This window comes from Callospermophilus lateralis, chromosome 2 (assembly GCF_048772815.1).
Source record: "Callospermophilus lateralis isolate mCalLat2 chromosome 2, mCalLat2.hap1, whole genome shotgun sequence".
Lineage (NCBI taxonomy): Eukaryota > Metazoa > Chordata > Mammalia > Rodentia > Sciuridae > Callospermophilus > Callospermophilus lateralis.
This window is the reverse complement of record NC_135306.1, coordinates 164,296,723-164,319,638: the sequence shown is the minus strand read 5'-3', so window position 1 is coordinate 164,319,638 and position 22,916 is coordinate 164,296,723. Positions and strand designations below refer to the sequence as shown.

Genomic DNA, 22,916 nt, shown 5'->3' with positions numbered 1-22,916 from the left:
AGGCAGGCACTTTATACATATCACTTTATATTGCCATGACAAGTCAATGATGTAAGTATAAATTATTCCCATTTCACAGATTAAGAAACTGAAACCCAGAGTTATAGCTAATAAGTAACAGAAACAAGAATCAAGTTGAGAAAATTTGGACTCCTAACCACTGCCCTAAACCGCTTCTCTACCCCAGCACAGGTTCTGATCTAACCAGCCCAAGACCCTGTCGCCACAGCTGTTGCTGCTGCCCATCCAACTGTCTGGGTAGAACAAGCTGACTTAGACCCCACTCTACCCAAAACAGTTCCACTTTTCCCTGGTTTAAAATATGAGGCTGTTGGGAGTGTCTGTCTGTGATCTCTTACTGTCTCAGAGAGATCAATCACCCACTAACGATAAGGGACTAGGGAAGGGGTTTCTGGAAGAATTCCCGAGACCACCTGCACAAATGCCCTGACATGCAGCAGGCACTCGCTAAACAATAGCTCCCCTATGTTGTTCTCAGTGTGTGATGGACACTTTACATATATAAAGCCATTTAACCTCACACCAACCCTATGAAGTAGGTACTGTCATTATCCCTGTCTTATATATGAGGAACCAAGGTGCAGATGGGGTTCAAGAACTTGCATAGGTCACACAGTTAGGAGGAAATAGAACCCAGCTTTGAAACCATGTGTTTAAAACTGATCACACTGGCTCATCTCATGATATGACATCAGCCACCACGTAGAGGCAGAGTCTATCTCTGAGAATGTACACATATCCTGACAGGTTTGTATCTCACCATCTTTGAGTTTTTCCTTGTTGACATTGCATACGAAGATAATGGTCCCCATGGGATCCTTTACTCTCAACTTCTGACTATACAGGAAATTCTTAATTATATTTCTAGTATTCTGAGTCCTAGAGAACATGCAAGAAGTACATGTCACATTCCTAAAACTCTTTTTAGCAATGGCTCTGGGGAAGCAGACTCATACCTTCATGGAACCCTATTCCAGCAGACTTAGCAAATAATCAATTATGGAGTAGATTGCATCCCTGGTAATTCAGTGCGGGGGGGTTATTATAGACAGAGTAAAGGTAAGATTTTAGTAATATATCAAATCACTACAAAATAAAACAAAATAGTTCCTAAACACAATCAATCAACAAATATATGAAAAAAAAATGTTCAACACCTCTAGCAATTAGAGAAATGCAAATCAAAACTACTCTAAGATTTCATCTCACCCCAGTCAGAATGGGAATTATCAAGAATACAAACAATAGTAAATGTTGGCAAGGATGTGAGGGAAAAAATACACTTATACATTGCTAGTCGCAAATTGGTGCAACCATTATGGAAAGCAGTATGGAGATTCCTCAGAAAACTTCGAATGGAACCACCATTTGACCCAGCTATCTCACTCCTTGGTTTATACCCAAAGGATATAAAATCAGAATATTACAGTGATGCAGCCACATCAATGTTTATAGAAGCTTAACTCACAATTACTAAACTATGGAACTAAATTAGGTGCCCTTCAATAGATAAATGGATACAGAAAATTATATATATATATATATGGATTTTATATATATATAATGGGATATTACTAAGTCTTGAAGAAGAATGAAATTATGGCATTTGCCAGTAGATGGATAAAGCTGGAGAATATCATGCTAAATGAAATAAGCCATCTCAAAAAACAAAGCCTGAATGTTTTCTCTGATATGCAGATTAGAATTCACAATGGAGCGGGGTGGGGGGGGCTAGGGAAGAATAGAGTTACTTTAGATTAGGGAGAAAGGAGTTAAGGGGGGAGGGGGCATAGAGGTAGGAAAGATAGAAAATGAATCAGACGTTATTACCCTATGTACATGTATATAGGGCCAGTGGGATTCCACATCATGTACCACCAGAAGAACAAGAAATTATACTCCATCTATGTATAATGTATCAAAGTGGATTCTACTGTCATGTTTAACTCATTAGAATAAAAAAATAAATAAAACAAAACAATGATTTAAAAGTCTTACAAAGGCTATTTGGAACCTGTTGTCTCAAAACAACTCTCATCAAAATGTCTTAGAAAAACACAAAAGAGGCTAAGTGAAGCCCTGAGCACTCAGGTCACAAAGCTCCTCGCAGACCAAACCAAATTAGAGTGATCATCTGGGTTTGTCCCTGACTGAGGAGTCTCCAGGAACACAGGGCCTTCGTTACAAAATCCACCACTGGTTCTGACTCATGCTTCAGGGATCAATTGGGTCAAATATGCACCAGCTTCTCCACATGGACCTTTCAGATATGTGTAGGCACCTCTGGTGGCCCCACAGGTCTCCTTTTCAGACTAAATATGCCTAAGCCCTTCTCCTCTCATGTGGGCTCCACTCTCTGCTCACCGCACGCCTTCGCTCCCTCTACCCATACTACCCAAAAGGGCAACAAGCACTTGCCAAGGACAAGCTCTGTGCTAAATCCTCTCCTGGCCCTGAAAACTAGCTGTAGGACTTACCGCTGCCCAGGAAGAGGAATGGAGTCCAGGTGGCGGCCCCCAGGCAATGCCATCATGTTGATCCCAATCTGCAGCAAAGCCTGCCCACAGCGGTCGGGGCCCTGGAAAGACAGGGCAGGATGAGTCAATGAGGGTCCCAAAGAAAATGAAGCAATCACTTTCTCACCAGGATCTGGTCACCAGGAGCCAAGGCAGGTGTGGAGGAAAGGTCTTCCAGTCCTCCTCTTTTTTTTTTTTTTTTTTTTTTTTAAATTTCAGTACTAGGGATGGAACCCCGGGTCTCATACATGCAAGGCAAGCATTCTACCACTGAGCTATGTCCCCAGCCTCCTTTTTATCTTATTTTGAGACAGTGTCCCACTAAGTTGTCACAGGCTGGCCCTAAACTTGTGATCCTCCTGCCTCAGCCTCCTGATAGCAAGGATTACCGGCGGGCACCACCATGCTCAGTGCCTCCTCTTTTTTAAATCAAAGTACACAATGCCTTCCTCACACAAATCAGGCAAGACTCATGATCTCAGCTACATTGCCTAACATTAACCTGACCCATTTTTGTATGTACCAAATATTGGGACAAGCAGGTCAACAAATATTGCAGAGGACATACTGTACTAAAAATGTAGCCACAGTTTGTCTGATTCACATTTCATGGGCATCCTATGTTATTTGCTAGATCTGGCAACTCTACATGCTAATTCCTTAACTATATACCATCTAGCACCGGGTTATTGGCTATGATTGTACTTAAGATATATAAGAAAACATGAGTCTGTAATTGGCATTGTGGTCACTGTCCCAAACCCACGACAATGTGATTTTATCTGAATTGGCAGTGATTGATCCGGAAGAAGCATAAGACTCAGGCGCCAAATGATCCTTCCTAGGAAAGGTTCTCTTTCCCCTACCAGAGAGGTACCAGGTGAGATGGTATCTCCTACTAGAGCTGAGCAAGGATGCAAATTCACTTCATTACTGCTAGAGACGATTTTGTAATCATGAGAGGTACAGCTAGAAAACAGACTGGGCATACAGAGGAAAAAAAGGTCTGAGCTCTAGGAATTAATTAATTAGTTAATTAATTAATAGAATAAATTTTAAAAAAAAACTTCTGGAGCCACTGAATCAACTAATCCTGCATCTTCAGGCTTCCTATTATTTAAGACATAAAAATTCTTGTTTAAAGTCAGTCTGAGAGAGGGGTTTTGTTCTGCACAGCCAGAAGCATCCTAACAAACAGAAGTGAACTGGATTCTAGAGACTTCCAATGCCAGCTCTGAGGACGAAGTTGCTCACCTGAGCCTCACAGTTTGCATCAAAATAACAGCATCCCCCTTCCTCATAAGACTAACTGGTCCGTCTCCGTTTGCCTCACCTTATCCCTTCTCTGCTCCTGGAGAGCCTTTCTCTATACTCCCTCTCCTGTCACCTTCTCCCTCTGCCAATTCCTCCAAGTCAGTAAGTAAGCCTTCCCAGAAAACAGAGATCCTATCCCCTGCACCTGGTTAAGCCAATGGAAATCTCTTACTTCATATTAAAAGTGGCTCCTGTTAGAAAAGGATGGGTGAGGAAGACTGTAATTAATAGTGATGTGACTTGACAAAAAGTCCCCTCTGGATGATGCTGGGAACGAAGAATCAAATGGTCAGTCTGCAAAGTATAGAAAAACAGGAGCCCTGAATGAACTTGCATCTTGGATAATTCCAGAGATTCATTCTCTATTGCCTGTTCCTTAGGCTCCTCCAAAGCAGGGTCCTGGCTCTGACCCAAGGGCTGGCACTTGCTCTGTGCTCTACCTGTCTCCTGAAGGAACTAGTGGAATCAATTTTTAATACATTTGTGTTTCACCCTGTTGATCTATAACTGAGGATAATAATATCTATTTTTTAGAACTATTGTATGATAACCTGAGATAAGGAATAAGTCTTAGGCCAGAGTAAGAACCAAATAAGCAGTGGCTGTTATTATTATTTCCTGAGAGTCTGCTGTGTGCTCAGTCCCATGGTCAGCCATGCTGAGGGAGATGCTGAAGATGAGATGACAGGACATAAAGCCCTTGGCACAGTGACAGTGTTCAGTGAGCACCTGTGATCACATGTCATCACCATTGTTATTCCTATCATTGGTATCATTACTGAGAAAGTTTTATTTGGAACCAAGGTAGCTAGTAGTCAGAAAAGGATGGCACAACAGAGAAAGCCAAATACAACAAGATGAGGCCTTTGCTCCCTTTTTGATATGTTTGACTGAAGAACAATCGAAGGAAAATGCCGACTTCTCAGGGTAAAAGCTAAGATGGCATTCCAAGGTAGTGAGTGGGCAGACCTCACTTTACTTCCATCTCCATCACGGAACAGAAAAGAGACAAAGTCAAAATGCCAAAGAGGGAAGTAAAGGCCATGGTAAATGAAGAGCTGTGGGAGACGGTGGGAGGCTCCAAGAGCCTGTGAAGTGTGAAGCGACAGGATTCTGTAGGATAGGGAGAGGCATGCCACAGAACTGGAGGATACGCCGGGTCAGGGTCAAGTCGTATCTGGGGGTCCCTGAGGAGAAACCATCGTCATGAGTAGAAGCCTAGGTGCCAGCAAATGTTATGAATTTCTAAGAGGAAGATTCCAGAAATATGACTTGGTGACTGCAAAATCCTAGAATTGATTCCTGATCCCTGATCTGTGACCCTTCAGAAAGGGCAATGAGCATCTCACAGCTTCCCAGCAGAGCTGCAGGTGGAGCCTCCAGCTAAAGCACATCTTGCTCCACATAGGACTGGTCACAGGACCCTACGGAGTCAAGAGCTGGGATTGTGAAGATCAGCTCTCAGTGAAACCACTGTTCACATTCATTGGGAATGAGGAAGAAGTGAGGGAGAACATCTGGAAGGTCAGACAGCAAATGCCAGGAGTTCAGCCAGGTGATGTCTATAAAGTGCCTATAACAGTACAAATAGCTAACATTCATGAACAGTATAAAGTACCAGGCACAATTCTAAATGAACCTGAGAGTGTGACAGAGTCCAATCTAACTCTGCACCTGATTAGTACATGACCTTAGGAAGATCACCGTTCATCTGTGGTTCCCTCAATTATATCTACCTCCCTGGAGCTTCTGAAATGAGAATACTCCCGAAAGTCCCTGCTATTGATCTTGCCCCAATATTGCCTCAAAGGGGAGTGTCCTTGCTTTTGAAAGGGGGATTTGAGGCGTATATGTCAGAGTAGAGAAGCTGCTTTGCCCAGTAGGAGAGGTTGGGGGGCGGGGAAGACACATGTAGGAATGAACAAGGAAAAGGAAAACCCTCCATCACTTCCCCAGAGACCCTTCCTGATTCACTGAAAATTCCATCATGGACACTGCAGCCTTGTTTCTTCAGGGCTCTAGCTGTGTCTCCCCCACCCAAGAATAGCTAGTTTACAAGAAGGACCTGAAGCCTTAAGTGGCTCTGATTTAATCCAATGCCTGCTGCGACAACAGCTCCATTTGGACAGCTCATTTCTGCCCCCACATCCCATTAGAGGCAAGCCCTTGCTCACCTCCATTTGGCTAACGAGACTGGCTTTGTGCAGGAAATGGAGGCTATTTACAGTAAATTATTCCATTAGAATCAGGAGTAAGCGAGAGTCTGCCGTTGTCTAATGGGCCATTCGGGGTACAACTCAAGGCACATCTGTCAACACCAGAGAGACAGGAAATACTGTGGAAAGGAATCAGCTCCAACAGCATCCCTAGGCTAGGTACAGGAGGAGGCAACAGGGGTAGAGAGGAGTGGGACAGGACCACACAGATGTGGCTCTAAATCCTTCCTCCAAGACGGTGCATAAGCAACCAGATACTTTATGGACTCTCATTCCCACGGGAAGCACATCACCCAAGTAAGCTGCCACCCAGCCCCACTGAATGGAAAAAACCTTATGAAATTTAGAGAGTTCTGATTCCCTGGAGGAAGACTCGATGGCCCCTCACAGCTGTCAGGCAATAGAGCCCAGCTAGCAGGCAGAAAAGACCTCACAGGGACATAAAGCTGGGTCTTATCTCCTCCAGACCATGAAGACCTTGCTGGACAGTTCAGCAAAGCACAGACAGGGTACCAAGCTTCTACCCGATTACCTAGACACCTGTACTTTCTAGGACTCACCTTGAAGACAACAGGCATCTCATCTACACAAATACATTTGAGAATTTGATAGGGGTGAGACTACAGCCCCCAGGGAAAATCCAGACAGCCTTCCTGGAGGATCTCACATTGTACTCTTGGAGCATTATAACCCCCTACCTCATGGGGTTATTTTAAGGATTAGATGTAAAATATTTAAAATTGCTGTTGTTGCTATTATTACAGAGGGAAATTTCCAAGGCCCCTGCAAGTTATAATGTTTGACCTTTGGCTTGTTCAGATGAGGAAACGACAGCATAGAGGTTAACATGGACATATGGAGAGACGCATTGAAAGAGAAAGAAGAGACTGCCCAAGATCACACAAGCAAGCCAAGCCACACCTGGGACGAGCACACAGGTTTTCTTATCTATAAATGTCTCCCCCATCCCCTGGAAAATCTTAAATAGGGTTTGCCTGGTAGAAACCTAGAGAGACTGACCAGAGCCTCAGAGTGGTTTACCATGGAAGATCAGTGGAGCCGCAGTTCCCAACTGTAAATCAGAATTATTGTGCTTGCTTCTTATCTTTGGTGCTGGTTATCAAGTCTATGGAAGTAGAGTGTGGACAAGCAAATTCATAAGTCTTGGTTAGATACAGCTCAGCCCTGGGATGGGACACACAGGTTGACTCAAAGGTGCTATGAGTCCCAGAGATTGGAAAGAAGGAGGCCCCCATGTTCCAGTACCTTTCATCTTCTAAATGATTTCTAGTTGTCTAAGAAAACCACCCGACAGCCTCTTCTGAAGGTCAAGTGTGGCAGTCCTAGGAGAAGGCTCAGGCTCCTGGAATCAGGAAAACCATAGCTGGCCCCACGGTGAGTCTCAGGATGCCCCTCTGGGGCGTCTGACTGCCCATCTTCCAATCAAGGGAGCTCCAATCCTTGAGTTGCACAGGAAGCTGCATTTACTGTTGTTCTGAGAGCTGGCCCTAAGCTGAGGCTTTTCTAGAGGTCAAAAGAGAGAAACTAATGTCCAGACCTCCAGGACCTTAGATGGAATGTAGCCCCCAAGGGGACTTGGCTGGGCCTTTAAGCCACTCTCATCCAGAAGTCCATTGGTTAACGATATAAATTCATCCTCATTTGAATCAAATGTATGATATGTCAAGATCACTGTAATGTTGTGAGCAACTAATAAAAAAAATTAAAAAAAAAACAATATAAATTCATGGGTCAGAGTTCCCAGGTTCAACTCCAAGCTCAATCAGGTATTAGTGGTATGACCTTTGACATTAATTTTATTTGCTTGTAAAATAGTACATATAATAAGGATAAAATGAGAATTCTGTGCACATCCGTGATGAAGCACCACACAGTGGGTGATATAAAGATTGGCTACATTTTTCTTTCTGTAAAGAAACATCTAGAAATAGAGAGGCAGCCAGGCAGAGGTCATTCTGACAACCACTGAATTCCAACTCTTCAACTACTTTTCCTCTTTAATTGTCTCTTCTTACATTCTAACTTTCCCTGATATAAATGTTTGCCAACTACTCAAATGTTTCTTAGCTTCCATTTGCAAAAGCAAGAGACCTCTCCCACTGGGCCCAGGTCCCATGGTGCTAAAATTAACAATCAGTATACTTTAAGTTAATGACTTACTGGTTGTGACTGCCACGAATAGACATAACTCTCAGATAAAGGCCATTAGAGAAAATTGAACGGCTCCAACGTGGTGAAATTTTGGATGCATCCTATTTCATAAATCACATTCAGAGGTCACATTGGACAAGCTCTTTCCCTCCCTGAGTCACGATGAGAGGCCAGGTTGGGTCTGTATACCCTTGGGAAGGAGGACACAGGAGGGCGAATTGTACAAGCTCTAACGGTTTCATGAAATTTTACTTCTGAAGCCATGAGCAGATGAAAATGCTACATCAACATTCATGATAATCTGATCCTCTCTAGTTTCATTTTTTCTCCATATCCTCCAAACTGGTGTTTTCACCATAACTTTGAGAAAGTGGCATGGTAAGCTCATGGAAATCTATGAACCAGTCCCAGTTTTGTCTCTTACTAGGCCTCTCTGACTTTCAGCTTTATCATTTGTAAAACAAACAGAACCTATTCTCAGTGTCCCTAGAATCACCCAAGATCATGTAGCCTGAATGATACTTCAGAGCAAGTTAATTGATAATATGAGAAGGTATTTTGACCCAGAAAACTAGTGAATGTTGCCATATAGAAAGTTTTATACTATCTTTGTGCCTAATGAGAGATCCATTTCTACACCCAGACTTCAGGTCCAGAGATCTGCTTCCCACCAAAGAGGAGATAAAAGAAGAATATATTAAACATGTGAGAAAGGCACAGAGCTGCCCATGGAAGAGATTTGATCAAAACCCAATACATAGAGACTGCTATAGCCTAAATGTCTGCATCCCCTTTAGAATTCATAGATGAAACCTAATCCCATGTTTGATAGTATTGGGAGACTGGAGCCTTTAAGAGGTAATTAAGTATGAGAACAGAGCCCCCCTGGATGGATTAATACCATTCTATTAAGGATTCAGAAAAGTGGATTGTGGATTCACTCTCCTACCCCTTCCACTTTCTGCCATGCGAGGATCCATCCTTCCTCCCCTCTGGAAGATACAGCATGAGGCATCATCTTGAAGACAAAGGGCCTCCCCATGGCTCCTTTGACAGTAGACTTCCAAGCCTCCAGAACTGTGAGCCAGTAAATTTCTGTTCATTATAAATTACTGAGTCTGTGGCATTTTGTTATAGCAGCATGAAACAGACCAAGTCAGGGAATTGAATTAAGTACAGACAAAAACATGGAACCATTTCCTGTGATTAGCAACACTGACCCTGAAGAAACAATTAACTTCCCAGCTTACAAATTGTGTGACCAAAGTATTATGAGAAATTCAAATAAGAATCCAAACTGACCCACAACCCTGACTCAGTCACAATGGTGAAGGGTTCTTACCAGGGCATTAGTGAAGGGAACCAAAGACAGAACCTAACCCATCTAGGGCCACTGTATGTATATAAACAGAATTAACCAGAATGAGAGCACAACACAACAGTTCTCAACAAATCCTGTTGACATTACATTCTTAATGTTGGGGGAGAGCAAATGCCAGTACATAGCCACATGGTCCATATCTGACTATTTAATTTAACTATTTGAGGCACAAAATGGATAAAACACAAAAAGCATCCCATTCACAGAAATTTGTCTTTTCAAGATTCATTTATGTCTAGTATGCCACACGTGACAGGTACATCTGAACAGTGCCTTCCATAGTATCTAGCAGAGTGGGACCTCAATACTTGTTGGTTCCTCCCCTGTGGAATGTCCCATGAGCCTCCAAAAGCATCTTGCACTTCCATAATTCTATGCATTGGTCCTGACACCCAGCACATCCAGACTGAAACCCTGAATTCTCTTTTTCTATCTACAGTTAATACTGATGCTTCCAAGAGGCCTGTATGCACAGTCTAATCTGTACTATTTTCCCCCTCCAGAAAGGGACCTAGGAATAAAGAAAACTGTGGGGTCTTGAAGGGTTTAGATGGAACAGAAGGTGTACGTACTTTCCTGATACTCCCTCTCTCTTCTGCTTCCTGCCTGCCAAGTGATGTCAAAACAGCCTGAAATCCACAATAGGAAAAAAGTGAAAAGAGGTAAGAAGATGCATCTCGAATCATAGCTTAGAAGAAAGCCACCCAATCTGCATTGGTCTTTGGAGTAAGCAAGATTACACCCAACATGGTAAGCCACTAATGGGCTGGTTTTTGTTTTGTTTTGTTTTGTTTTGTTTACTAGTCTAATTAACCTAATTGAAAGAATTGAAGTTAAGGCTAAATTTAAGGCACTCATGAGTGTGCTAGACACAGGAAAGTTGCTTTACAAATACAGGTTCATTTCATTTTCCTCTATGCCTCAGCCTTGAAGGATATGGTGGGATATATTGTTTTTCTAGACCATTGGCTTCCTGGACATTGACTGCAGCTCACCTACAACAGCCAGTGTCCAAAAGTTGGTAGAGCAAGGGTGGGCTGGAATGAACACCTATAAATACTTAAAGCCTTTCAAATGTGAGACTAACAATCTGACTCTTGACACTGCCTTTTCTGCTTATGTGCATAAATACCTAAAACTTACTCTAGTCATATCACTTTATGGTGCATTTTTTTTCAAATTTTAACATATGAAATTTGGATTGTGTTTCAGTCAATGGCATTTTGGCATTGTGTCATAGTTGATTGAAACCATATTTTCTTTATTTCTTTTTTTTTTTTTTTAGCAAACAGGGCATCCTACAATACATGGAATCTAAATTCAATGAAGTATGGTACTAGGCAATTTAAGTATGTGCCAATGAACTCTTCTAAAGTGTTTCATGTAAATAAATGCATTTATTTGTGAAAAGTCCAAAATAATAAGTACTACTGTGATCTCCATTTTAAAGATGGCCATTAACAGAGACCCAGAGAGGTTCATTAATTTGGTCTGGTGCACCACTAGTTGGGTGAAGCCTCTGCCTCAAGCCATCTTCTTATAGAGAAAATGCATATGGAATCTTTATTTCCAGCAATATGGTAGGGCAGGTAATTAAAAATACTTCTCCATGAACAACTTTAAAGGATGGATAAAGGTGTCTTTGTTATTTTTAAAGTATATCACTGAGCTGGCAAAAAAAAAAAAAAATGCAATAAATCTGGAGAGGCTGAAAGCAAAGCAAAGCAGGGCCAGGAAGATTTCCTCCTGAGAATGGCTGCTGAAAGCCACATTCCCTGAGCTTCTGTTTCTTGTATGTACAGGGGAAATGCTAGACAAAGCCCAGAGACTTCCCAAGGGGAAGAATTAAGTAAGGGTCAAGAAGACCAGAAACTCCACGTAAGGTGAATGAGAAATAAGCCTTCTGTACCCAGGGTAAGCAAGCAAAGCTGAGAATCAGTCTCCACAATGAGATCTTCATATAGGCTGTGGCTTGAATTTACATTATCAGTGTAGGAGGAGTCTCATTTAAAGAATTTATTTTCAAGAAATGAAAGAGTCTTGGAAGCGTCTTCAAGAAACAAAGGCTATAAATATAACTGAGAAAGAACCAAGTAGAACTTCTATAAATTAAATTATAATAATTAAAAAGAAAAATTCATTGGAGAGATTAATCACAGCTCAAAGATGGGTTTGTATGTTAAAAGATAGAACAAAAGAAATTATCCAAAATTCAGTCCAAAGAGACAAAAGGAAAATAAGAGAGAATGAAAGCTAATACTGAGGAATATAGAGACATAGTTCAACAAACATCTCATCATATTTTCAAAGATAAGATGATAGTCAGACAAAATGTCTTCAAATCCAAAAGTCACAATGAATCCCAAGCAAGATCAATACAAAAGATACATCCGTCCGAGACCATTCACGGCACCACAGAGCACCAAAGACAAAGAAGACTTTGAAGCACCCAAAGGAGTAAGGAAATGAAACCCGACAGGTGACTGCTGCACAGCCATGGTGAAACTGGGCAAACAGGAAAATGTCTGGTTGCAGAAAATGATTGCCCTAAAGTTCTATATCCAGAGGAATTCTTTTTTAAGCATGCAGATGAAGTAAGGCATTTTTAAAAAAGCAAAAATCTCACACTCAAGGAAATTTTGAAGGTTTTGCTTCTGCTAAAAGAATACAATATCAGGTGGAATGTTCTAAATACAAGAAAGAAAGATAAGCAAACTAATTTGAAACTATGTGGATAAATCTAAACAAAATTTGATGACACATAACAATTATAATACCTCATTTGTGTGGTAAGGGGGAAGACAAGTCAAAAATATTACATATAAATTCAGACAAGGATGACTAAGAACTCCAAGTTTCTTGTTTGCAGGGAAGAAGAAAATAGAGATGTAAATTAACTTTAAGCTTGTTAAATGTTTATTAATGTTATCATATCTGGGGTAATTAGCTAAAAGCTAATAGACATAGAGAAAGAAATATTCCCCTCAAAATAGGTAGGGAAGAAAAAAGTAAATAAGTAATAAAGGAAAAAAATCCAAGAGAAGAAAGAAAGCGTGAAGATGGAACATCAATGTGTATTAGTAATCACAGTAAGGGGAAATGTAGCCAGTTACAAAGTTTATCAAGGTTGAATTATACAGAGGGGAGATGGAAAGGAAGGAGAGAGGGGGAGATATGATTGATGGATCCCTTGGACATACATTCTAAGTGCTGGCTACAAGAAATATCCCTAAATCAGAAAGACCCAAAACAGTTTAAAATTAGTTTACAAAAGTGCAGAAGCTAGACCAAAATAAGGGGAAAAAACTGGGACAGGGGGGTATCCCATGAAAATAGAAAGAAGATCAATAGAGCAGAGGAAGGGGATGGAAGGAGGACAGGACAAGACAGGAACAGTGGCATGAAGTTGACCAAACTATGCTATGTACTTATGCGAATATACCAGACTGAATTTCACCCTTATGTGTATCTGTAAAACACTATTTTTTTAAAACTATGAATAAATGGAAGGAAGACCAGTAGAGAAAGGGGAACAGGAGGAGGGAGACAGGGAGAGAAGGGGGAAGTACTACGGACGGGAGGGGAACAAATTCTATTCCAAGCTTGTATGTTTATGTCAAAATGAATTCCAATGTTTAAATAATGACAATGCATTAATAAAATGTATTTATTAATAAATAATAATTACATTAGTAATTTTATTAATATAATATTATATACATTAATCATATATATATCATAAAAATATTTAAGAAATCTGTTGCTGGTGTACACTGATAATTCAAAACACACTTCAAGACAATAAGATAGAGCTAAAGAGATTCACTAAGTAAAAATTTAAAGTTCCACTCATCAAGAATATACAATAATAAGGATAATTCTAAAATATGGTCTTAAGATAACCAAGGTGAAAACTGATAAAATTTCAAGGAGAAATAAACTAGTCCAGAATCACTGTTGGAGATTTCAACACAATTCTCTCATTAGTTGATAAGACAAACAGAAAAAATATGGCATAAAGATTTGAATGGCACAATTAAGTTAGATTTAATGTTTATGAACATAATACCGCATCCAATGTGTCAGAAATACACAGTCTCTTCAAACATTTTTTTAAACTTATATTTTAGTTAGGTATATATGACAGCAGAATGCATTTTGAATCATTGTACATAATTGCAGCACAACTTTTTATTTCTCTGATAGTATAATGAGTTGGTTTTTAGTTAACTGTTTTCTAGATCTTAAGCCTCAAGCAAACTTCTCAACATCTCTACTATAGAAATTGCAGTCTCTACCCCAATACAAATATTCCCATATATTTGGATATTTTAAAACATACAAATCATAGGTCAAAGAAGAATTGATAACAGAAATGAGAGAAAACCTGAAACATTATGAAAATGCATATGTAAATATCTCCTAATACATAAAATAGAATTAAAAGCAAAAATCAGAGCCTTAAATGCTAATTTAAGCATTTGTAATTTAAGAAAAAAAAAGAAAATTTGAAAGCTAGAATACAAAACTTCTAACAATATTAGCAATTTTAAGAAGAAGAAAATAATTTCAAAGAAAGTTTCAGAAGGAAAAGAGTTAAGGCAAGAACAAATGCTAAACAAAACCAAAACAAAAATAATCCAGAGTTAAAATTTGTTTTATGAAAATATGAATAAAGTAGATAAACTTTTGGTAAGATCAGAACAAAAGGAAAAAACACAAACATTAGTATTAAAAGATTTTTGTTAAGAGAGCAAAGAGAATATTATGCAAAACCACTAAAAATAAATAAACTAGATAAGATCCTTGAAAAATACAATTTTCCAAAATTGACTCAAGAAGAAATAGATCTATAGCCACTAAATGAATTAATCAATAGTTTAAAATCTTCCCATCAAGAAAAAGTCAGGCCAGAGAAGTTCATAGATGACTTCATGTCATTCAAAGGAAAGATTAAGCTACCCAAACTCTCCTGGAGAAAAGGAAAAAATAGAGCACACCTCAGGTGATTTTAGGAGGCTGTCATAAATCTGATGCCAAAACTAGACAAGAACAAAACAAGAAAGGAAATATATAGGCCATTCTCATATAAATATGGAATAAACTATATTAAACAAAATTAGCAAAAAGAATCCATCTGTAGATGGAAAGGGTGACACATCATGGTTTTACTGGGTTTAGCTTAAATCACACAGTTATCATAACATTAAAAAATAGATGAATAAACTCATTATGTAAACAGGTTCTAAGAAAAAAAATTTACCACAATTTCAGTAGATGAAGAAAAAAATTGATAAAATTCAATAGCTATTCATAACAAAACCCTCAAGCAAACAATAGAAGGGACCCTCCTTAAACTGATTATAGAGCATCTACCAAAAATAGCACAATCAACCTAATGAAGGCACATTGGAAGTATTTCCTGTGAGATCAGAAACAAAATAAAGATGCCCAGTTCTCACCAACTTTTATTCATTATTGTATTAGAGAGCTTAGCTAAGATAGAGAGAAAGAAAATGTATAAGGATACAGGAGAAATATCATACTGTCATTTGCAGTAGTTAAGTTTTCCCCAGGGTTGGAACATCTGCGCATGCATCTGGCTGGCACATCTGCCCTTGCACACAGCCAAGGGGTGGGGGTGAGGAAGCTGGCCCCTGCTGTGCTCACTCAGCCACACACCTATACAAGGCTGAGTCCACCAGGCAGTCCACTAGGCAAGCCAAGTGTCTGTGTCCTTCCAGATGCAATACCTTTCCCGCATTCTTATAAGAATGCAATATGAAAAATTGTGCTGTGAATGAATAATTATGAATGCAATGCATTCCACTATTGTCATGTATGACATAAATAAACAAATAAATAAAAGGGAAAAAAGAATGCAATATGAACTAGCCTTTCACCCTGGTCTATGTAGAGCACACCAAAGCATCTACAAATAAATTATTTTAAATTATAAAGGATCTTAGAAAATTGGCTAGAAATGAAGATGCAATAGTCAAATGTGGTCCGGGACATATCTAAATTTAAGAGAGGCCATTAGAAGAAGGGAGGGAGGGAGGAAGGGGAAGTTGAAGGGAACAGGGAGAGACCAATCATTGATAAGAGCAGCAAAAGACATAAGGTACATCAGAATGAGTCTATGTGCAAACCCCTTATTGAGGAAGCTATAAAATGTTTCAAAAATATTTCAAAGAAGGCCAAGGTAAACAAAGAGATATTTCAGCTATATGAAGGATCATGCATGTGACAAGAAAATGTCAATTCACTATAAATTTATCTATAGATTTGTTGTAATCTTAATCAAATCCCCATAGGATTTTTTCTTAAAATTTGACAAGTTGAATCTGAAATGGATAGGCAAGATATTCCTGAAAAAGACATTATGGGGACTTTTCTTGCCTATAGATACTAAGGCTTTTCCTAGTAAATACAATATGAAGTTGACCCTGGAGTAAATTTCAGGAACTGAATAGTAGCCTCCAAGATACACCTAGCAAATATGAAAACTGGATTCATGGCAAATGACAGCGACAGATTTGGAGCTAACACACATCCCAAACCACAACCAGAAGGTGAAGGGAATGGGGGGAATAACAGCAGAAGTTATTTACCACCATTCCTGCCTGTCTGAGGGGAGGATTCCTCCTGCCCACACAGCTGCCCCAGGCTCAGGCTCACTTTCCCCCAGAGCAAAGATCTGGCTGGATTGAGCCAGAGAGAAGCGTTTTAAGAGGGCTACTTAATCAGCCCCTTTCTGCAGTCAGAAAAGGAAAAAAAAAAAAAAAAGCTCATCTCGAGGACCAAACAGATGACAGCTTTTAAAAAAAACAAGAAAAGGAAGGTTAATTAGGAGGTTAATTAATTAAGGGCCGGGCCAGATACCCACTACCCTGCTAAAACAGCAGACCTCACACAGAAGCAGGGGTAAAAGAGAGACTAGAGGAACTACTGCCACCACACCGTTTGCATATCCAGGCATAAGGCCACCTAGCCCCTCACTACTGGCCTGGATGGGGCTGCCCCAGGCTGAGAACTCAGCCCAACATAGGACGGGTCTATGGTGAACATAACAACTCCCATCCCTTCTAGTCTTTATGCTGCCCTTCCCAAATCTAAAGGGTTACACAAAAGATCACAAACTGATGGCCAAGAAACCTCCAGCCTAGTCTCAGTTTTGCCAGTAATGATCTGCGTCAAGTTATTTTATCTCTCTGGGTCTTTTTGCTCTAGGCAAACTGGGAGCATTATTTAATTAATATATATATACATACATGCCTGGCACAGTTGTTGCAAAGATCAAAATATAATAATAGATGTGACAGTTCTTGGCGTCCTTATATGAGGCAGTGAAAATACAAAGGCTTGGTTAAGGAAATTTTTCTCTGGAAATAAGAGTCTCTTAAAAGACCCAAAGGAATGAATTTATATAGATGGATTTTTAAGCAGAATGAGCCCTGCATCAAACAGAATCTGGAAGTCAGGCTCCTAACTAAAATTCCTGTTGTCATAATATAAGCAAGGAACTTAGAATGTTATAGCAAGACAGGGCCTCAGGAATTATCATTGTCCAGCCCTATAGTTCTACAAAAGGAAAATGAAGTCCCGAGTAGGCAAATGACTTACCAAAGTCACACAGAAAATTAATGGATGATCCCAGATCAGAACCCCAGTTCTTCTAAGTCTCTCAGGTTCTGTGTGAAATCTAGGTTGGTCCCCAATAACTACCTTGGACATCATGATGTCCCACATCTGAAGAAAACACCACTGCCTTTTCTGGAGGTAGACCAGGGGACACTTACTTTCCTGTGTCTATTGGTTATTTGCTCACAAGAGACACTCTCGCCCCTCTGTGTGGAGTCCCTGCAGACCCTAGAGCGCAAGGCAGACTAGATGTGTTGGCCAAGAGCTGAAGAGCCACTTACCCCACCCCCACCTCCAGCACTGATGCAGACCCTGGGGCCTGAGCTGGCAGGAGCTATGGCTCTCATTCCACAGACTCTTTGGGAAAGTGTATCCCCCACCAGCTGTCCCATCTAGGACCCAGAATACATGGAGGGGCCATGCCAAGGACACATCTGTCTGAAGTTTGACTTCAGACAGAAGTACACTGGGGAAGAGACTGCTTTTACAGTGACCTTCAGCAACTTGGGAAGGCAGGGGAACAAATAAGTAGGTCTGGTAAAGTACCCAGAGGCCCAGGCTCAGACCAGACTAAGCCCCAAATGCACATCCCAAGTGCCCACTGGAGGCTGGGAGTCCCCCCGCAGACTGCATTCTCTGCAGCTGGGCACAAGATTTCTCCTCTTGCAGTGACTTCAGGCAGAGGACACACCAGCCCCTCTCCCACACCAGCTTTCCTCTCCCTCTCTCTCAGTAGGGAACCTTCATGGTGGCAGGCGCTTTTAACCACATGTGTTCATGGCCACCAGTAAGACTTTGCCAGGGTTATGAATATAAGTGAGTCCAGAAAAAACTGGTCACAGGCAAAGCCATATGATTGCCTAAAGACCCAGAGCTGGGCTCTGTCCCCAGCCACAGGCAGTTCTTTCTGATCCCACAGCTGGCCAGCTCTGAGACCAGCCTAACATCCTGTCTTGGTCTAGGTCAAGAGGGGAGAAGAGTGTGTTCCTGGGGGTCAAGGAGAACATCTGTTCTGCATCAAGCTTCAGGAGGTGATAGAGAAAGCAATGAACAATTTCCCCTTCTTAGAATTTCCTCCTCCATGGAGAGAGATATATAAATGCAAAATTAAATAAAATATAGTGATTCTCCCAGCACTAATTCAATAAAATATTTGACCTTTCTGTGCCATAAGTACTCTATCTGATCTTGGACAATATATGCCCTTTCTGGAGGCCTCCCATTTCCCATCTGTAAGAGGAGAGGGCTGGGATAGAGGAGCCTCTTCTCTGAATATAATATTCTTACAACCCAATGATCTCCCTCCCCCAGAATTTTCCAAAAGAGTCATGATCAGAAGCCAGACCCAAACTCTTTCTCCAGCTTGCTCCGTCCCAAAATCCAGGCTATTCTGTGTTCTTTGCTCAAAGGTGGCTTTAAGTTAAAGAATCCATCTGGGGTTTGTCCCGTGACATCCACTCCCTTTGGCTGGTTATATGAGCCATTGGTAACCCCACATTGCATACCTGGCTACAGAACATCTGGGGGCCACCCCCACAGAATCCCCACTGGACATAAATTCCAAGAAGGCTCACTCAAGGCCACAGTCTTTCTGCCCTCCCAGCCCCCAGCCTACCTCTCCTCGTGCTATCTGTTTCAGCCTTTTAAAATACAATTCTCCTTGTAACACCCTCTCCAAAACCTGTTATGTGTCCCTTAGTCTCTGTCTCAATTCTGGTTCCTCAGCCTTCCATGGCTCTCCAGGAAGTCTTCCTGTCCGCCCCCGCCCCCTGCCCACCTCTCCTTAGCATTGCCATCCTGTACATAACATGTTCCTTAAGTTCAAGCTTCAAGAAAATTGTCCTACTGTCCTTCAGGACTGACTTTCCCTCCCGCCCATCAATATTCCATTTAAATGTGAGCTCCATCCAGAAGCTTCCTGCTTCCCCTGACCACCCGCCACCACAGGACTCCTAGAACACTGAAGTGTTGACACCCCTCCTCCTAGGCTTGCTGGACCCTGCCTGACTTCATGGCTGACCATGACCTCCTATGGGAGCCTCTTGTCTCCAAGATGGGGCCAAATTCCCACAAGAATATGTCCACATTGTCATTGTCTGATGCAATGCTCCACATGTAGCAGGTAAGGACTTGTTAGAAGCAAAGAAGAGAACTGAACAGATCACTTGGGGACAGAAGGAACAGATGAAAGTGATGAAAGGCCTCAAAGGCACTGTTACACGGACTTTCACACAATAAAAACTAAATGAACCGGTAAATGAATGTAAAAGTGGACTTGATCCAAATCACCATCTTCTGTCACTTAAATTACTAAATAGGCACCTCAGTCCTCTCTCTTCCTCCTTCCCACAATTTATCATCTTCCTAGCAGCCAGAGCACATCATTTCTATGCTCAAAATTTTCCAATGGAGACCAGCATGCCACATCGCCCACCTCTCGGCCCCCCTCTGCCTGGTGTGCAGCCCTGAGAACCCTCAGCAGAAGGTCTGCAAGTGCGCCTGCAGGTTCCAGTGCTGCCACTGGCAGCAATCAGAGAATTCAGCAGACACAAAACCAAGTAGATGATGTTGTGGACAGAATGACAGTCAACGTGGACAAAATGCTAGAAAGAGACCCGAAGCTCTCTGAGCTAGGCGACCCTGCAGATGCATTGCAGACGGGAGCTTCTCCATCTGCGACAAGTGCTGCCGTTGAAGAGAAAATATTGGTGGAAGAATTACAGGACAAGGGCAATAGGGATTAGCATTTTGGTCGTCATTATTGTCATCATCATCCTATGGTGCATCTCTTAATGAAGAGCTGGGGAAACTCAAGCCTGGCGTCTTTAAGACCTTGACTTAGAACCTGCTATATAATCCAGCTTACCTACTGTTATTTCCAAATGATTATTTTTGTTAGTTCAAGTAAAGTTTGGTTTCTAGGCTGTCGCCCTTGTTTTTGAATAGGCACTCCAAACCAGAGGGTCAGCCTGCCCACGTTTTGCATAGTGACTTTACAGATTTATCTATGAGCAATTGAGGACATCAGGGACTCCAGAGTGCTGTAATCTAGGCTTACTATTGTCACTAATTCACTGCCATTGATTCTAGTTAAGGGAATCTATTCCAAGCTCACTATCCTGGTAATTTGACATTATCTTCAGAGCAACATTTTAAACTATTGGATAATCAGATTTCCAACTTGTGCCTTCCAGGAAGAACACTACTGCCTAATACCGATCTGTGACAATAACAGGCTGTGCCTTATTTGGATACTTTCCTGGTGCCCTGTAAGCCCTCTTCTTTTTGTAAGCACTATTGGCTGTGTTTAAAATAAGATGTTGACAAAGAATTTTTGCTGTTTCATTAGAAAAAAAAATTTCCGATGAGGCTGGGGTTGTAGCTCAGTGGTAGAGAAATTGCCTAGTATATGTGAGCCACTAGGTTTGATTCTCAGCACCATATAAAAATAAATAAATAAATGAAAGTATTATGTCCATCTATAACTAAAAAAAAAAAAAAAAAAAAAAACAACTTTCCAATGTCTGTCCACCTATATCATTCAGATTAAAAGTAGAAATCTTGGGGCTGGGGTTGTGGCTCAGTGGTAGAGCATTTGCCTTGCATATGTGAGGCACTGCGTTTAATTCTCAGCACTGCATATAAATAAATGAATAAAATAAATGTTCGTCAACAACTAAAAAAATAACTATGGACTGGGGTTGTGGCTCAGAGGAAAAGCGCTCACCTAGCATGCAAGAGGCACTAAGTTTGATCCTCAGCACCACATAAAAATTAAATAAGGGTATTGTATCAACCTATAACTAAAGAATAAATATTTTTAAATTTTTTTTTTAAAAAGTTGAAGTCTTCAAATAACATATTCAAGCCTTCATGCTCCCAGTAATGCACTGACCTCAATGACTTAAAGTCTCCCCATCTCTCACTTCATTCCAGTCATATTGTCTTTCAGGCTCTTCCTCAAACATGCCTCAGGGCCTCTGCCCTTGCTTTTCCTAAAGTATTCGCATGGGTCTCACCTTCACTTCTTCCAAGCCTTGCTCAAATGTCTATTCCAGAGAAGCTCTCACATGAAGGTACACACCCCTGCCCCTCCTGGAGCTCCCTTACCATTTTCTATACCTCTCCATAGCAATCAGTACTGTTTTGCATCCTGCACATGTCCCTGTCTTCCCAAATAAAAAAGAAAATCCTATAAGGACAAGAAATGAGTGTTTGGCTCACTGATGTATCTCCAGGGCACATAGGAGCTGAGCTGATCCTAGTTGAATGAATGTGTGAGCGAGGGAAGGAGAGGATGGGTCTGTAATCTAGACGCTGGCCAACTTCAGCTATTTTTCTAAAATGCTCTTATCTGATGCAGTTGCCATTGTCCTACGTCTGCTCAGTTCCAGCTCGTCTGCCACTGCAGCAGATGGACAGCACACATTCTGGGGAGCTCTTTGTAAATGACAGCCCTGGGAGAATGGACAGAGCAGCTTCTGGAGAGGTGGGGCCAGGATTAGTTCACTGCCTGGTTTCTAAATGCCACATTTTAAAATCCTCCCTCCCTTCCTCTAGCCTCTCTGTAAATTCCACAAGGTTAAAGTGCAAACATGGTTGAAAAGGAAGAGGAAAACAAAAGCATCCTCCTTTCCACAGTAAGACCCACAGGGAGCTATGTTTCTCTTTGCCTTTCAGGTCTGAGTCCCTATCCACTCTGCAGAGCCCAGTTATTACCTTCCATCTCTCTGATCAATGAGTCAAACTCCTAACCTCGCATCAATGGAGAGCCAGAAAAGCAGAAAGCCAGACAAGAGGTGTAAGCAGTGTGGCAGCTCGGTCAGCCATTGTAACCCCTGAGGACTGAGGTACCCTGCAATCCCATGAGGCCCAGCGCTCGGCCAGCACATCTCCCCCAGCCCCAATGGTCTCCTTACCTGGCTTTCCAAGTGGGACAGGGTGACTGGCCTAGACAAAAGGAGAGAGGGAGGAAGGAGAGGAATACGAGGGTGACTCATCAGCCTTGAGTCTTGCTTACAAACCCAGCATAAATTTTCATTAGTGAATGGATAAGTGGGTAGCAGATGGACGGGTATGTGAGTAACTGAAAGAAGATGACATCAATCACTGAATGAGAAGCTGGGTGAGGAGGACAAGAGTGAGGGACCCGGGACACGGAACAGGCCGACCTGTCCTAGTACTATGACATCTCTGCAGGAATGGCTCACAGGGCTTAGAAAGACCCACTCTGTGTTCTCTTTCAGGCCTACATCTAGTGGGGTTCCATGGATTGGGGGAGGTTGGCAGCCCCTGACCCGTGGGAATCATGAAAGTAATTCTTAACTTTTGCAGAATTTGCAAAGATCTTCCAAATAAAGCAACTAAGGAAAGTTAGGACCACTTGAAAGCCTCTCCTATCTCCATAAAACCCAGGTATGGGGTAAGTGAAGAAGCTCAGGCATGCCATACTAGTAACCACCCTCTCCTCCTTAGAATCATCCAGGAATTTGATGTCACCTACCACTAGTTCCCCAAACCTCCTAATTGATAGTCTAACTCGTTTGCCCAAAAGATGGTAAAGCCTCTGGGGGACAGAAATGTGGCCCACATACACCCTAAACGTGACATTTCTCAAAATAAATTTTTATCTTTATCTTCAAATCTACTTGG

At 41.4% G+C, this 22,916-nt stretch overlaps 1 protein-coding gene and 1 pseudogene across 1 annotated transcript in view; one reads left to right on the top strand and one right to left on the bottom strand.

The window, feature by feature from the left end:
* Insc (INSC spindle orientation adaptor protein) overlaps window positions 1–22,916 on the bottom strand; it is a 119,449-nt gene that overhangs the window by 87,104 nt on the left and 9,429 nt on the right. Inside the window, exon 2 of the mRNA XM_076844231.2 lies at window positions 2,499–2,599. Coding sequence (XP_076700346.1) covers window positions 2,499–2,599 — 101 coding nt within the window. The remainder of the gene's footprint in view (window positions 1–2,498; window positions 2,600–22,916) is intronic.
* Window positions 11,976–20,057, top strand: LOC143392118 (vesicle-associated membrane protein 3 pseudogene; annotated as a pseudogene).